Consider the following 17,726-nt stretch of genomic DNA (forward strand, 5'->3'; position numbering starts at 1 on the left):
CATACTGTATAATACAGCAAGCGATAAACAAGCTTAAAAAATTATCAACAGTTGAATACATTACTGAGAGCTTTGAATCACCGTCGGTCAAGAACTCAGTTGTAAGCTTGAAAAATGCTGTTACAGTGTTATGCTGTTTGTTGTCGACTCTACCGTGGCTAATCTCCAAGCAGATGTTAGATGGAAGATCGTAACGTCCTCTGACTGGTAGGGTTTTCTTGCAGAGGGTATTCTCCAACAGTACCAACCGATTTATATTCGCCGAGTATCTGCAGTTGCCGGGGTGGGTTCTGTCAAAGACGCACGGCGGTCGGGAAAGCCCGGCAGACTGGAATGTTACAACATTCCACCCCCAACATCTGCTTGGAGGTTTTCATAACAGTCCCATCAGGCAGTGCGCACTGGGCGCCAAACACAAGCTGATAAAAATGGCGGAAGTCAAATCGGGAGAGTCTCCTTCTCCGGGAGATGAATCTGTTCCTGTGTCTTCTACTCAAGAAGGGACAGAAGTCGGTGTATCCAAAGGCGTAGAAGAAGAAGAAGAAGGAGCCATGCAAGTGGAGGAAGATGGTACAGTACCGGAGGAAAAGGTTAGTTTTCCAATCCCTGACTGTTGGTTCTGTTGGTTCAAAATTATATAATTTTTGTGACCGGACGATATAAAAGTTTGGACGTGGTCGCGAGATCGACTTACTACACGACTTGTTATATGAATGCTTAAAGGCCTAAACATGGACCTATATTATAAAATTATACCAACAGTCACAGGAGGCAAAATCCAACACAGATAGTGGGTACCCTATGGACAGCAGTGCTATGGAAGATGCTACAGCTACAGCAGACTCTTCCCTGGGACCTGGGACCAACGAAACACATAACAGTGCTGAAGGGGTCTACATGCAACATCTCCTAGATGTTCTCTCCAAAACAGTGAAGAAGTGTGTCCATGCAGGAAGGTAATGGTATTATTATCATTATTATTATTACTATAATTTAAGCAGTACCAGCTAATTTGTAACACATTTTTTGTGTGTAGTTTTGGAAAAGTTTTTTTTTCAAATACCTGCTGTTCCTGTCATATTGCCTTTATGTAATAATTCTTAGCCTACTGTAACAATTCCTTGTACATGGCTTTATGAATCTTTCTAAATGTACTTTAACAGTCTATGATAATTTAAATTACTGCACAAAAGTGCAGTAATAGCCGGTATAACCGCCCTTTGGCGTAGCACACCAGCTTCTGTATCTGTATAGCCGGTATAACCGCCCTACAAGTAAATTACTGCACAAAAGTTGTTTTTTCAGAATCCTTGAAGTTCTTTTGTTCCAGATTTAGCACATTTGCCAGGAACTACAAGTTTGCCTACCAGAACAACCCCAAAGCCTTGCAGAGCATCGCACAACAGCATGTCCAGCATCTGCAAGACAATGTCCAGGTATGTATGCCTGTTCTGACATTAAGTATTGCTGTGTGTTAAGTGCCCTGTTGGTCAAGTAGATATAGAATACAATAAGGTGTATTCCGTTATTCCGTATCACCCAAGGTTCCTGCCCGACTGGGGGTCTGATCGCCCGAAGTCCAGAGGGAGAACCAACCTGTGGGAGGACTGGGACAAATTTTATTTATGTCATAGGTAAATGTTAGCCAAATGTACATTACCCAAATTGTACAAAATGTGTCATTACTATACAAATACAGTAACACTATAAATGAAGAATGGTACACGACATGTATACTAATATGTTAAAACTGTAGTACACTACTTTTTATTGCAGGCTGAAATCCAGCTGCTCCTGTCTGAAGAAGAGATTCCAGTATTGTTTAATAAATTAGAAACTATTCTGAATGACGCTGCAACAGAAGAGAACACTACTACATGGTAAGGGCATGTGTTTTGTATGAACAAGTACCATATAGAGAATCCTGAACTACAGTAGGAATACTAAGGATGATCAGTACCTTAATGGAGAAGGTTTTAGTGTGTGTTTATGAACAGCATGACCCCAGAAGCTCTCGGTCTCACCAAATGATGGTCAAGTTTCATTACTGGCCCCTAGCAGATTTCTAAGGTACTGCAATAGAACCTCCTGTTTATGCATAATTTGTTCTGAATGTGCTATAATCCTAAATTTTGGGGTGCTTGATACCGTAGATAGCTTTTTGGCTCACAAGTGATGTATGTTTGGGCCCCCATTGCAACTTATTTTGGAAATGAGGGATGTTTTTGTTTTGGAGACTTTAAAACTCTAGAATAGATTTTGTCAAGAATGTAGTGTTGACTCTTTTCTGTACCAGGCGCCCCTCTGGAGATCCGGAAAAAGACCTGCGAAGCCACAGGATGGCCGTCAAACTGAAAGAGCGAGAAGAGCTGCAGAAAAGACTGGCGGCACAGGAGCAGGAGACGGCTCGTCTTCAGAAATCTGTGCTACAGTCCAGGCAGAAGTTGCTCCACACACAACAGAAGCTTCAGGACAAGATGGAGATGTTTGCAGAGGTAAGAACAACAGGAGCATATACTGTGAAGGAAGTCCTACTTTTCTACAAGCATTCTTGTGGCTATGTAACAAACTAAATTTGTAGAAAACTGTAACTGTTGAAGATGGCATATGAAGTTTTCTCTTGCCTTGGTGCCAGACCCTACTGTGAGTGAGTGATAGTCCCTACGACCAGAGAAGCCATATGCCCTGCTAACCCCAGGTTGGCTCTAATTATATGTCAACTTGTGAAAATTTGTATATGTACATGTGAACTCGCAATTCAGCTTATAAGCTGCGAGTTTGTTTCGAATAATAAATATATCTCCTTGCTGGCATGATAGATAAAGGGCTTGGGCGGCAACAACTTCTGGTAGCAGACAAGGGTTTCTTCCCCCCCCCCCCAAATCTATCGCTTATGATAGATTTTTATGCCAGCGTCTGGCACCCAGGCAAAGTTTTCTCAGCACTGGAATGTGTAGAATTGTAGAATATCTTCCCAGGACATTTTTATTTTGTAAGGAGATTAGGAGGCTTGTATCTTGCACCTGATAATTGATGTTGGCTAACAGTTTTGTGTATATCATGTGTTCTGTGTTCAGGCTGCTGCTGCTTGTGACACCTGCCCGATGGAACGTGTCTGTGAACTACAGCTGATGTGTCCAAAATAGAGTCAATAACGTCAAGAAAATTACATGTGCCTGTATCGAGCAACTTTAGCATATACATAGTATTTTCAAGTTATTCAATTTTCATATCATTTGTACTAAGGATAACAGTGTGGCCTCTTCTGTAATACAGCTGGCAAATGAACAACAAAAACAAGAAGAATAGTGGAAACTACCAAGTAACTTTTCTTCATCATAACAAAGAATTGAAAATCTTTGTAAACAATACCAGTGACAACCCTTGGAATGGACTAGAAGATACTCGTATATATTTCCTTTCCATTATACAGTATATTGGGGAGGGAAATAAAGATGATTCAGATAAATTGGTTTGTAAGTCTTATAAAAAATAGGGATCCTAATAATGTACAAAAAGTTGTTGATCTAAAATGCACAGTCATATTTATGTAACTATTGTCACTTATGAGTTGTGTGTTGTTCTTGACTTATGCCAGATAATAAAAAAAAAATGTGATTTTTGCATCATCCAGAAACATTTGTAAGAGTAACAGTAGGAAATTGTTGCCACCTCATAAAAAGCTGGTCACAAAAAGTCAAATGGACATCATGGTGTTGTTGAAGAATTAACATAGATCAGAATTCCAACGCTGATGGACAAGGTATACACATGTAGTTATACTAGTTATACATTGTACATGTCAATGTATGTATGAAGACAACTCATTCTTTGACATATATGAATCGCAAGTACAGAAAGCAACCAGCAATCCGCAGACTGTAAAACTAGTGCTTGGTGACTTTAACTCCAAAAACAGTAACTGGCTACCTAGCAATGCGACCGACAACGCCGGATTCCTACTGGACAATATCTTCTTAAACCACGGACTCGAACAGCTGCTCCATGAGCCAACACGTGGCCAAAATCTACTGGACCTGATTGCCATATCACACCCTTCAATGTGTCACCAAAGTGGCACCTTGGCACCCCTAGGAGATTCCGACCACCAAACAACCATAACCACATTGAATCTCCAGGCCACCCGGCCCGCAGGGAAGAGGCTCGTCTGGCTCTACAAAAAAGCAAACCTTGACGCTCTGTGCAACGACCTTAGCCAAGCCCCTTGGGACACTAACTTCATCTTTGACTCGATGGACGATATCTGGAACTCATGGTACACCATGTTTATGAACATATGCCGACAACACATTCCACACAAACTACTCCCTGTCCACAGAACATCTAAGCCCTGGATTTATGGAAATAAAGAGCTCAAAGCAGCCATCCGAAGGAAACACCGGCTCCACTCCAGAGCCAAAAGCAAAAAGACAACAGAAGCCTGGTCTACCTATAGGAAACAGAGAAATCTGGTCACTAAGCTCACCAGAAATGCTGAGGCGACATACATCCGTGAGGTGATTGAAGATGTAGAGGGTGGTAATACAAGGCGCCTCTTTTCTTTCGCCAAGTCTGCCTTAGGCAAAGCCTCTACCGGCATCCCGGCTCTGCAAGCCGGGGCCGACATCATAGAAACACCTCAGGACAAAGCAAATGCCCTCAACAACTTCTTCATCCAACAGACCGACCTTGACGACAGAAACGACCCCGCTCCCACTTTCCAGCCCAGCATTACCCCTGAAACATCCCTAGACAGAATCCAACTGACTGAAGATGAGGTACGGCAGCAACTCAAAACCCTAAAGACCGGAAAATCATGTGGCCCGGATGAAATCACTCCATACCTCCTAAGACAGGTAGCAGACACCATATCTGCACCCCTGACACGGCTCTTTAACACATCACTTACCCTCGGACAAGTCCCTTCTGGTTGGAAAGAGGCCAATGTAACGCCTATCTACAAGGCCGGAGACCGTCACCATGCAAATAACTACAGACCAATTTCTCTGCTCAATACAGTCCCAAAAGTGCTGGAAACACTAGTAAATAAATACCTAATGCAACAAATCACTCCAATACTGTCCAAGCACCAGAGCGGATTCAGGACCAAGGACAACACCACGCTTCAACTAGCCCGCCTGGTAGATGAATGGACCAGGGCAATGGACAGAGGGGAAGTCGTGGGGTGTGTTTTCCTCGACCTGAGGAAAGCATTTGACAAGGTCTGGCACAAAGGTCTCCTTGCCAAACTATGTGCCCACGGAATACGCGGACCTATCCTCCAATGGTTCCACAGTTATCTGTCCGAAAGGCGACAACGTGTGGTTATTCAGGGCGGAACATCTGAATGGAAATCGCCCCTTGCCGGCGTCCCCCAAGGGTCCGTTCTTGGGCCCACCCTGTTCATCCTGTATATCAACGACATAACATCCTGTTGTACTCAGTGTTCTCCAAACTTGTTCGCTGATGATACTTCACTGTCCACCAGTAACAGATCGATCCAACGTGTAGTCACCTCACTTAACAGAGACCTGTGCTCTGTATCAAACTGGCTCACACAGTGGAAACTCGAAGCAAACAGGGATAAGTGCAAGGTGATGTACATCACAACTCGCAACATCCCAAGGCCCCTTGTACCAGTCACTCTGGGTGGAACTACCCTGGAAGTTGTTGCTAGTTACAAACATCTAGGTGTCACCTTAACGAACACACTCTCCTGGTCCAAGCACATCGATACAATTTCCACCAAGTCAAGACGATCTGCTGGCCTACTGTGTGCACTAAGAAAGAAGGTGCCAAGTGACATTCTACTCAGGCTATATAAGACCGTTACACGACCTGGCCTTGAGTATGCCAACATCGTCTGGGCAGGACTCACCAAGAGCGACGAACGGAAACTGGAGTCTGTACAATACCAAACTGTCAGACTGATCAGTGGACAACATGGACTTCCTTATCCCTCCTACCAAACCTTGTACACCCAACTGTCCCTTCCGTCACTTCAGTTCAGACGGAGATTCCATACAGTCACCACCCTGTACAAGCTCCTTAACGGCCACTGTCCGCCACACCTCCAAACCCTGATACCCAGAACCCGTGCATCTGCTACTGAGTCTCGCTATCCCCTCAGGAACAGCAACCACCTGACTGTTGAACTTACCAAAACCACCAGAGGCCAGAGAACATTCTTTCACCGAGCAACGTCACTCTGGAACACTCTCTCCACTGACGCTCGCACTGCCACCACTATTGCCTCCTTTAAAAGGAAGCTATGGGACTCTCTAGGCAACCCCTATAAGCCTTAGGTGTATGACCCTGACCTCTCCACATTAATGTAAATAATTGTATTGTTGTATTGTGCATGTAAATGTTTGTCCTGTCAGCAGGGCAAGCCCTTAATAATAGCCTCCTGGCTAGTTGGGCTGCCCTGGCTGTAAAATTTGTCTTTTTAACAGCCGAACGAATAAACAAATTAAACAAGACACATTTTGAGACTTGGGGTAAACATAGACTTCTTCATTACACCATAAAAAAGACATGATAATAAACTGGATGAAAATGCTTTTTTGTAAAATAATCTTCAATCAGGTGTTTTATCAGTATTTTGTAGGCCTTTTCTAATCTCTGCCAGACTCCTTTGCAGGCTGAATAAATAGTCGAAATCGGCCTAAAGGGGGCACACCCCAGTTTATTTTGGGTCTCAATTCAATACTATTCTGCATACCCTTAACTCTAGCGACCGTCTCTTTCGGCAAATTATTCTGAAGCAAAAACACTGTATGGAAATGAAGGATATCTCTCTACAAGAACAATAGAATTCGTATTTCTTTAATCTCTCAAATTCTAGGGAGGAAACAGATTTTCCGATGCAAAATGATGCCAAAAATTGGCCTTTTCATGTGGAATTACCGGTAAAACAATCAGTGCCGTCACCCACAATTTTGCCAACAAAGTGACTGATATTGTCAGAAAGAGAATCAGAAAAAGTATTAAGAAAATCCTAACGCTGAGATTTTCACAATAGCCTGTTGGCTTCAACTGAATTTCAAATATTTTGCCCAAACTGTCTACAAAAAAAAACAACATTCAATTTAATAGAATGATCCATTCGGGATGCCCATTCATTTACTGTTTTGTTATTGATTTTATTCTTTGTCTGTGACTGCTAAAATTAGCAATATGCTAGACCACCACTCTGTATGTTGTTTAATGATAAAAAATTATTTTAAGCTTGAATAAGGTTTTGTTTTTCTAAGGCCTTCTATTTCTAATACAGTGTATTTGAAATAAAGACGGGTAATGCTATCTATTTACTAGGCATAAGCTGGAGGGAGGAAGATCAGTTCAGTTCAGTAAGGAAATGCGGAATATCTATTCTTTATTATGGCCTCCAAGCTGTATCTACCGATCGCGACATCGTCGGCGATACGGCATCATTCCAAGTCGACATTTATGCAATGAAAGGTCGTTGGAGTAACGGCATGTTGTGTCTGCTGTGCTGACTTGGATCATCAGGTTTGTCAACTTTAACCTTTGATCCAGGGTCAAACAGGATGACCGGCGTTTGGTCTCCGCCATTTTAGACAACTTCGGGAGATTATCATATCTCTCCTTCCCGAATTTTAGCGCAATTCACGTCATATCCAGTACCTGATACTACAGACTAACAGGTAAGGACTTCTTAAAATCATTTCACTGTTATTGTATAACGTTATGTATAGTGTTAAATTGTGCTCACGATAGCTGGATAAAATGACGCGACGGCGTTTTGACAAAGCCTTGGATTCCAGTTGGATAATCAACATACGTGCGTGATCTGTCAAGCTGCTGTATCCAAGTGACCAGATTCTGTAATCTCCAAAAACAGATTCATTCAGGGGCAAGGCAGTATCAAATTGGGAGTTACCATTAGCATGATTAGCCTGGCCAATTTGATACAGAGTCAGTAGCTTCCCTTGTCCCTGAAATTATGAATCTGCTTGGAGATTACAGAGTCTTGTCTCAACTAGTAATATTGTACTTGACAAATGTTCAGCAACTTCCATCAAAATTGGATAATGATAAAATCATGTGCTGAACCATGGCAGTTGTAAATCCCCTATCATTATCGGTCATCATCATTATTTTTAGTAATTTAATATTTCATCATTATTTAATATTTATAACATATAATTCTCAGTGATGTCATCAAAACATGAAAATTCTTCTATATTTCGTGCATTCTACTGACGTTACTAGTAATATATCCTTCACTAGTATCTACTACATGTACTAGTATCCATCCTTCAATAGCTCTGTCATGGTGAAAAACTTTGCCAGCTATTGTCTAATATATCTTATATCAAAGAGGTTTTCTCGTATGGATATCCTAATCAATAGGGATGGAAGATCCTGGCTGTGTGTTTCCTGTTGGACCCCCTATCAGACATCCTGTGGATGGAGCAAGTGACAGGACCAGACAAGAACAGGCAATGGGAACACAGCAGGAAGAGGAAACAAGCAGTGTGGCCTCCGTCCCACCTGACAAGGAAGCCTGGTCACATTTGTATGTACGGGCTCCTACAGAACAGCTACATCAGGTGGCAACAAATAATACTGCGGACGCACCCTACGTCTGTCAACAGTGTGGGTACAGGGCATTCAGAAACTCTCGGCTTTCCGAACACATGAGGAAACATACTTGCGAGAAACCTTACAAGTGTGACAGGTGTGAATTTTGCACACACTGGAAAAAGAACCTTGTGCAACACATGGCGAGGCATAATGGTGAGAAGCCCTACATGTGCGGGGAGTGTGGGTACAGGACGGTCGACGGGTCAAGCCTACGCCGACACATGAGGAAACATACAGGAGAAAAACCCTACATGTGTGGGGAGTGCGGATTTATGACGTCGGACAGTTCTAGCTTAGCTGCACATGCTAAACAGCATACTGGTGAAAAACCTTTCAAGTGTCTCCAGTGTGACTATTCTGCATTACTGAAAAGCCATTTAGATCGACACATGCTTAAACACACCGGGGAGAAACCCTACATGTGTGGGGAGTGCGGGTACAGGACTAGTGACAGATCTAGCCTGGCCAGGCACATGAAGAGACATACAGGTGAACAGCCTCACAAATGTAACCTGTGTGATTATTCTGCCATACAGAAATGTAATCTAGACAAACACATGGTAAAACACACTGATGGAAAATCATTTTGTGAATGGCCAAATGACCAACCTTTCATGAGATAGAGGAAAACACCAATGTTAACATATTGATAGAATGTGCCCAGTGTGATAATCCTGTTGTACTGGGGACCTTTAAATATCCAGTATCGCAAAAGATCAGAAGATAAGACAAGAAGAAAGAGTACATGAATGTGAATACGGGACAGCATACACTTGACCACATATTTTAGAAGAAACGGGACAGCTATTGCTGTTAAGCAAGTGCAATACAAGAAATTAAACAATATATCACTACAAGCTTGCTGATGTGATTTTGACATTGATTGAGTGTCTTTGTATTTATCTCCAGCACGATCAACTATTTAGGCAAATTTAGGCAAAACCTGTAGATACCAAAATGACAAGAACAATATAATGTATGATATCACTGCAGTAATAGGTGCAGCAATTCAGGCGCTGCGGCAATTCAAGGCACCTGGTGTGGAACGAGCTCGAGATATGTTGAATTCGCCATGGATCAAAAACATCTCGTAGCGTCAAAATCACTGAAATAAATACAAGTAATAGGAGCAAGTTAGCCAACATTTAAGAAATTACCATTTCTTTCGCTATCGTACTCGGGGAAACACGCAGCAAATCTGACACGGAGAAAAAGCGCCCCGTGGCGGCGAAAAGAAATCACTGCAGTGGTTGGAGCTTCTGGCCAACATTATGGTGCAGTGCTCCATTGAACTGCTAGAGGCCGCTTTTGATGTATGCACTTCACTATTTCAAGGTAGCAGAATACAGTATTAATGGGCGACCCCCGGGCACGATGACGCGGGTATAGAAAGTAGTGCAGCGAATATTCTTGAAGGCTGGGTAGACAGCCTGATAAGAGCGTCAGCCAGATGTAAATTGTGCTGTGTGGTGTAGGAATGTATCGGGTTTGAGACTGTGTGATTTGAATTGTGAAGGTTTTGCAGTTCGTGTATAAATGCGCCGTATTGCGCAACTGGCTTTCCGGGTGAGTCGGCTGCAGTTCTGGTCACGTCCGTAGGGGGTGATTTCAAAGTGTACGTTACGAGCAGATACGCCGACAGGATTTTTTGGTTTCTACATATTTTGTAGTTTGTACCTTCCGTCTCAAACATATTCGATTTTCGTATTTGTGAAGTGCACCCTGCTATAATTTTTACCGCGTCGAAGTGAGTCATCTTGGGGTCCTTAACTATAGAAATCCCCATAGGGCGAAAACTGTGTTCTGCTACCTTCAAAGAAGAAATCAGACATGGTACCGTCCCTTCAACAGGTGTTCGTGCACGCTGTCGTGCCGCACGGTGCGAGGGTTTAGGACAAAGGGGACAACAAGGGGAATCAAAACAACACCCTGTAGGGGTGGAGAAGGAATTCGGAGCCGCTGACCCTGCCATGGGAGGATGTGGTGTCCCTGTTTTGATTCCAATGATACCATGGTGTCCCATCCTCCCATGGCACTGGCTCAGCGGCTCCGAATTCCTTCTCCACCCCTGTAGGGGCTCCGAATTCCTTCTCCACCCCTGTAGGGGGAGAATTTTACCCAACATTTTGGGTAAAATTCTGGCTTCTGGCTAGCAAAATACCAAGTCTTTGGAATGTTTTTGTCGTGGATTTAAGCCGTTCTTTGGACGTTTGAGTGAGAAATTGTGGATTTCCTGACCAAGTGAATTATGGGAAAGGAAATGGCGACTGTTACGTCGAGAGGAACCGGACGGCGTGGTGTTGGAAAGACCCGTTTTTATAAGGTAAGGCAACCGACAATCTCGTTAAATGTATGGTCAACAAACCCGTAACTACAAATGACGCATATTCTGTGCAAACTTCTGTGTTTTTTGCACAATTATTTTGTTTGTTTTAAGCTGGTTTGTATTTGGGCAACCGATTTTTGGACCAGCGTTTTACTTCTTTCATTTGATTCGTCCAACACAATTAGCAGTTCAAGCAATGACAACATGGCAATTAGTGGTTCGACCAATGAGAGAGCTTTAAAGTTTTTGTTTTGCATTTCTACATTTTGATGGGCGTGGGCGGGGCTATGGGGTCGGACGGGATTTCAGAGAGAGCGGTCAGTGACTGGCGGCGTCGACCCTGCTTCACCTATAACAAGAGTACTAAACTTGTTATTTGAACTATTTGTTTGAACAAAGTACGCCACAACCCAAACTGCCCTACACTCTGTGCACTTTTAACAAACGCATGAATTCATACGCGAATCGACACCAGTTTAAACTTAAACTTTGTCGCCAGTATTTCATTTGTCAGACTTATAACTTTTAATATAAGATTTTTTCATAACATCTGTTTTTCTATTTTCAAGCGCACAAATACTTGACTGTACTTTCAAATACTGTCACTAGAGTCCGAAATGGCATCACTTGCCTGTCGGAGTAAAAGAGAAAAGTTTACCCCAATCTCTGTAGTACCAATGGAAGCCGTCGTGGGGCGTTACTAATTAGATGTTGTCCTTTCTTACTCTGACCAAGTTCTCAAATACCATAAATCATTAAAACACAACTTAACAATTTATCAATTTTTTTCTCAACTATATACGGATAAACAGCACATGTAGCATGGTCCTGAGAAACCTGAGCCCAATGTTTTTTTACTACTTCATGATGTCGGACCACGTGTATTCTTAATTGTTTAGAAACAACGATCCTCTTGGCCTCGAAGGAATAACGGTCATTACATGCTGGTACAGAATGCCAATGGGTATTTGAAGGCAGCATGGCTAGTATAACCCTGCCAAGTGATTGTGATAATAAGTATATCTGACTTGGACAAGTCCACCATCAATACCAAATATCTCAATTGAGTCACTTTCTACGTATACCCACCCCTTCCTATCGATAAAGCTCTCATGCCACCCACTCACTCAGACCATTACTAATCTACCCTCACACCAACATCCAATCAAACTGTCCATCCAATCAAACTGTCCATCAAAACAAGACCGACCGAACGAATCTGTCCTTTGGTGGTAAAGTCTGGCGATTCCTGACTCCCACACTGTCAAACATAGGAGAACTTTTCCACCATCAACTGTTGGACTTTGGAACAATCTTCAGGAGACAATTGCTATGTATGATAAGGGACAGACAGAAGTTTGAGTAGATTCTTTCCTCAGTGCAAAAATCGTTCTGTCTCGGCAGTCCAGCTGCTAATACTAAGTGAGAGCTAACATTGATAAAAAAAATTGTTCAACCAATGTACTGTAAGCTTCGGTCTATCGCCCCTTTGGTTTGGGTTGGTTTTAAAAAGAAAACGTGAACCAGTTTCCCTCCACAACTATGCTGCGGACTAACGCACGGAAACACCGAGTCAGTCCTGTCGGTACGAAACGTTTGAGGACTGTCATTCCGAGACAGTTCAGCGACTGAGACAGAACACTTCCTTAACAAATTGCAGACACGAGGTCGATCAGCTTGAGCGTGTGCTCACCAATCAGCGGACACTTCGCCACATTCTTCACACGTTCAACTCCTCGCCTTGAGCAATGCCAGACCCCCAAGTACACCCTTAACTCCAGCGGTCAAGTGCGCTCCGGGCGTCTAGCTGAATTGAGTACGTGGGTGACGGGATACTAACAGAAGCTGGGCCCCACCGCTCTAACATACGTTTCCATTGCTGAGCCGTTTTCTGTCTGTGGGTGTAGTTGTTACTCCACTAAGTTATCCATTAACAAGAAAGGCATACATGTACTACGTCGTTGTACTTAATCATAATATCTACATCTAGTTTTCTCGTGTGTTTATTATCAAAGACGACCTACGATTTAGAAACTATACAAACAGGCCTGAGGCATAAACTGTCTACATTTGATTGCAGAGTGTTTCCATGCTGTGACGTCAGTGGTGCTGAGAGAGTAATGTCTGCTCCATAACATCGGCCGTTGAATAGATTATATGATTTATGTACAATTTACTACACGTATCGTCGCCAGCTTCAACTAAGTTAACAGATATCGATGTCACTTCATAACATATATGGGATTTAAAGACATGCTGTAATATCTGATGTAACAAAGTGCCGACAGAGAGATTGTTGTAGACCCCACTTTATGAAATACATGTACGACTGTAACTGTGACACACTATGACTGTGACACACGTAAACATGCATCTTTATATTGTTGTTACCGTTGTTGTTAATTGCTACCGTTATTGTTTTACTATACATGTACAGGTACAGGCACGTAATTATAACATCGTATGTGGGTACAGGGTAATTTATTAGTTGCACAGCTCACTTGCTAACCGTACTGTTGGGGTCAGCGATGTGAGGCATAAACGTTTTGTGAACATTGCAAAATTGGTATTTGGGTGCCAAGAATAAAGTTTGTTTCGTACGAACGTATCATACTATACCTTACATCATTACTATGCAGGAGACGCACGCCATGTTCGCAACATTGTTTACGATTAGTAGAGTAGCTACATGATATGATTCGGTCATGACAACCCTCACATCGGTTCCATCGCACGACAAAAGGATGCCTTCTACAGCCTTTCACAGAGAAGAGATGTGAAGACTTTTCTGTGCCAAGGAACGGTTAAGTACGAGCCACCAGTGTTCTCGGTCTGTGAAAAGCAATCTGACTTACTAGTCTTTGTTTTGATGACCATTTGGATTAGCTGGTAGTACAGAGCGATTCTGTTACAGTTGCAGTACTCGTAGTTGCTTTGGTTCTAAGATTGGGTCATCCTTGTTGTCCTTCACACGATAATGTTACAATCTCCCACCGGTTAGACCCCAGAAACACGACCCGATGACGGGGAACGCGATCCCGAGGAATGGCGGGAGTTTGTGCCAGGTCTGCGCAGAGGTAATCCTGGATCTCCGCCGACTATCGCCTGCCGTCCTGGAGAGTGTTAGATGTTTCAGGGCGGAGAACCTTTTGCCAACCGTCGCATCACGAGTACGGTATCGGGAAGCAACAGGTTTGCTAATTGTCTTTTGTTTGTGTAAAATGAACTGACAAGGTTCCCAAAGAAAAGCAAGGTACAAATGGACCAGATTCCTGAATGGTTCAACGTTACTTCACTTGTAAGCCGATGAATTTAACCAACCACAGTCTCCATACCTACCATAGCAGCATACCCACGACTTTCACTAATATGATAATAGTTACCTTTCTCGGAACGAGCAAACTTAATCAGAAATTTAAAACGTTCATATCAGATTTCACAAAACAATATGCAACAACCAAAATCATCTGCGTACCCACCACTGAAGCAAGGCTGTTGAAAAGACATTTAAAAAGGTCCTGTGTTTTTACAGTAACAATATGATTTACTCGTATCTTTCACCATAAACACTGCATTGCATGACAGATACATTTCAAGCCTGACAAAGCCAACAATGTGAACTTCGCAATCACAAATTTTACGTAACATCTTGTCGAGGAAACTGCTGTTGTTGATACGATATACGTCAATAAAGCACAATGCATTACTGCAAAATTATATGCATCTTTTAGACAAACCGTAAAAGCACAAACAATTATACACTTTGCAACATATACATTCAACGTATCACATCTGTTTTCAAATTTTAATTAAAATTATGGCCCAGTACATTGAGATCGTTTTGTGATCTTCAAAGGATCTCCAAAGTTACACTGTAATATTTTTGTCACTGCTATACCTATCAAGCAATCAAAAAACTCGATTGAATTGTGGGCATCGGGTATTTCCAATGGTGCATAGCCAACATTCTGTACAAGTTATTTTGCAAGATCTTGGAACTAAAACTTAAAATATGTGCATATTTGGTATACTTCCACCGGTCACTTGCATAAATGTTTCTTCGTGTAGTGCCACAGAAAAATCCAGAGAACCTTGCTCTCAACGTCACATTGTCCGTTAACATTTCAAGTCTTGTACTAGCTCGTGTTCATGAAATGGTGACGTGTGCACACAAGCTGCTACCTCAGTGTCTCAGTTCTGGTGGAACCGGTGGATGCCGGTCTCTGGAGTTCCCGACTGTCCTGCATTTTGGAATTGATAGCAAACGGCCATGTCTGTAAGGCAAAGAAAAATGTTACTGTTATAAACTTCACACAGTTATGTATATCAGATTTAGAATAATCTAGAACCGGCATTGCGTTGATGAAGGTTAGACATCCAGGTAATAAGATGCGATTTAAAAAAACCAGTTACTCAAGAAACTGGATATGATTTTGGAAACGGTCAGACGTTTCAGGTAGTGAAGCTCCTTTTCGTCACTGGTGAGATCTCGAGATCAACAGCTATTTAAAATCGGTTACCGGTATCGTTACTTCTCCACCTCAATGCATTTGAGTTAGACAGAACAAAACTCAGATATTTCCTAGTGAAATTTCTTACGCTGTGTATATTGTGTTGATGAGACAAGAGTGAAACAAAGTGCTTGTTGGCCTGTCAGTCTGTTGCTATAGCACGAAACCCGTGGCCTTGTTTTTCAATATCGTGCTCCAACCGTTGTTCCCCTGACAATTTTTTGCAGAGGAGTGAAGGTTGAAGTGGTCCTAAGCTAAACAAGGCGAGGTCTAGAGTTAGTGTATATCTAGTACTGTTTAAATAGAGCATTTATAGCCTCAACAAATGAATGTAAAAATCATGAACCTGAAAATGGTCTCATTTACATCTAATCTTTGGATCAGTCGATGAAGGTAATGAGATACACAAGAAAATTGTTACTCAAGCAACAGGACAGTATTTTGAAAATTGTCAGACGTTTCAGGTAGCATCCGCTTCTTCAGTCACTGACGGAAAGTAGCGGAAAGTTATCAAATCTAACCAATTGCTTGAGTAACAATTTTCTTGTTTCTTTCAGTCACTGACGAAAGGTAGTGGATGCTACTGGAAACGTCTGACAGTTTTCAAAATCTAAAACAATTTTCTTCTGTAGTCTTTGGATCTTTGATGTAGTAGTATAGTACTTATGTGTTCCATCCACGGAGGGGAGCGGGCTCGAATGGCCATGCAAATCTGTTACTACTGTTATTCTGTAGTTGAAATATTCAGCTGTAGGTTACCGTGTTTGTGTTATGTCGATACGGCACTGCATAACAAACATATACTCTAGAGACCTTTCAGTTGTCCTTGAAAACAGATTGGCAAAACGGAGACTTGAAGAACATATATATTACGACATAACTCATTCCGGCCATGCCTAACTGGCAGTAAGAATTGAAAGCAGCTAATTAGGACCCTAAAAGATGCGGCTATCTCGGACCGGAGGACCCCGGCACGCGGACACGCCAGAACCCAACACTATTCTCAGCCACGATATTCCCTGGTCGGTCGTCAGAGGGTCTAATCTTAGAGACTGTCCCTGTGAACACATGCACCGCTATCACGCAACGGCACGTCAACACCGCATCACCAGTAACCGCAATCCCCTTACACTACCGAACTACTGCATTCAACAATTAAATATCAACTTCAAACGACGATCATGTAAATTGGCGATGCATCGAAGGAAGAAGATTTATTTGTCATTTCTACATCATTTGAATAATCTTTGAATGAGAATGACAAACTGACGTCTTAATCCTAGCACATTCCTATGACAAATTTAGTTTCAGTTTAGCACCAGAAGTTGTGCTTGAAGAAGCTTAGAGTGATGTCCATATAACATTAGCCTTACCAGGTTGACCGGGTGCAGACTGTTGTTCTCGACCTTGTCCTGTTGTAGGACCTGTCTGAGGTGCGCTATGTACGATGCCGCCAGCCGTAATGTGTCCAGTTTGGAAAGCTTGGTGTCTGGGGGCACCCATGGCAACGTGGTTTTCAGCGTCACAAACGCCTTGCTCATCGTCCGCATTCGGGATCTCTCCCGAGCGTTGGCGGCGTTCCTCTGCTCGGGTTTCGGCTTGGCGTCCTTCTCGCCCCAGCTGGCCCGCTTGCGGCGGCGCCGTCGAGCTCGGTTCTCGGGAGAGGCTGCACCTTGGCCCGGTGAACTTGTCTCGACGTTGTCGGCAGTCGTGCTCTCCTGATCGGTCTCGATGAGTTCCGCGGCCGTGTCGTTCAGCTCCTCGGTGTCGCTTGGCGTTCCCGTCGACATTGCGAGATGGACGATACACTCCAAGTAAGGAAAGGTTCTGTATATAGGCAATGCACAACCACGTTTCTAACTTTATCTTACAGCGCCGTATTTTCTTCTATACTTCACAGGAAATTCTCCTGGAACCCAGGCTTAAAGCCAGGTCACATGTACCTAACACAAGTGCAAAAGTCAGAGCAGTAATTCCAGGCCAGCACCAGTTGACAGACACGTCCGCAACGCGCCTTTTATCGACTTGGATAGGACCGTACCAACAGCGTGGTGCAGGGGGGTGACAGTCGATGTGAGATTTACTTGAACATGTGCGATTATGACTTTCTTGTCTAACATATAAATTTCTTGGAGTTATCATCTAACGTTACATAGTTACGTTTTTGGGTTACAAATCTGTTCGGATGTTAAGACACATAAGTAACCATACATCAAGTCATATTAAAACAAAGTTCTTTCCACTTTTACACACTACAAAATATCGTACAGTGGGGC

At 42.8% G+C, this 17,726-nt stretch overlaps 3 protein-coding genes across 4 annotated transcripts; 2 read left to right on the top strand and 1 right to left on the bottom strand.

Annotated features, from left to right (window-relative positions):
- The first annotated feature begins 390 nt into the window (after window positions 1–390).
- LOC109467002 (polyamine-modulated factor 1-like) lies at window positions 391–3,812 on the top strand. The gene is made up of 6 exons (XM_019764891.1): window positions 391–590; window positions 763–956; window positions 1,331–1,436; window positions 1,777–1,880; window positions 2,297–2,495; window positions 3,078–3,812. The coding sequence occupies exons 1-6, from the start codon at window positions 429–431 to the stop codon at window positions 3,144–3,146; spliced, it is 834 nt and encodes a 277-aa protein (XP_019620450.1). The 5' UTR covers window positions 391–428; the 3' UTR covers window positions 3,147–3,812.
- A 3,538-nt stretch (window positions 3,813–7,350) lies between these two features.
- On the top strand, window positions 7,351–9,470 carry LOC109467016 (zinc finger protein 525-like). 2 transcript variants are annotated; one of them, XM_019764909.1, is made up of 2 exons: window positions 7,351–7,670; window positions 8,364–9,470. In XM_019764909.1, the coding sequence occupies exon 2, from the start codon at window positions 8,382–8,384 to the stop codon at window positions 9,234–9,236; it is 855 nt and encodes a 284-aa protein (XP_019620468.1). In that variant the 5' UTR covers window positions 7,351–7,670; window positions 8,364–8,381; the 3' UTR covers window positions 9,237–9,470. The 2 variants fall into 2 exon arrangements, with proteins under 2 accessions (XP_019620468.1, XP_019620467.1); XM_019764908.1 differs by having other exon boundaries at window positions 7,356–7,670; window positions 8,380–9,470.
- Window positions 9,471–14,500: 5,030 nt separating this feature from the next.
- On the bottom strand, window positions 14,501–17,353 carry LOC109466981 (transcription factor 21-like). The gene is made up of 2 exons (XM_019764867.1): window positions 16,824–17,353; window positions 14,501–15,213 (listed from the first exon to the last, which is right to left on the bottom strand). The coding sequence occupies exons 1-2, from the start codon at window positions 17,238–17,240 to the stop codon at window positions 15,118–15,120; spliced, it is 513 nt and encodes a 170-aa protein (XP_019620426.1). The 5' UTR covers window positions 17,241–17,353; the 3' UTR covers window positions 14,501–15,117.
- Window positions 17,354–17,726: the final 373 nt, after the last annotated feature.

This window comes from Branchiostoma belcheri, unplaced genomic scaffold (assembly GCF_001625305.1).
Source record: "Branchiostoma belcheri isolate BF01 breed outbred unplaced genomic scaffold, Haploidv18h27 scaffold173, whole genome shotgun sequence".
Classification (NCBI taxonomy): domain Eukaryota; kingdom Metazoa; phylum Chordata; class Leptocardii; order Amphioxiformes; family Branchiostomatidae; genus Branchiostoma; species Branchiostoma belcheri.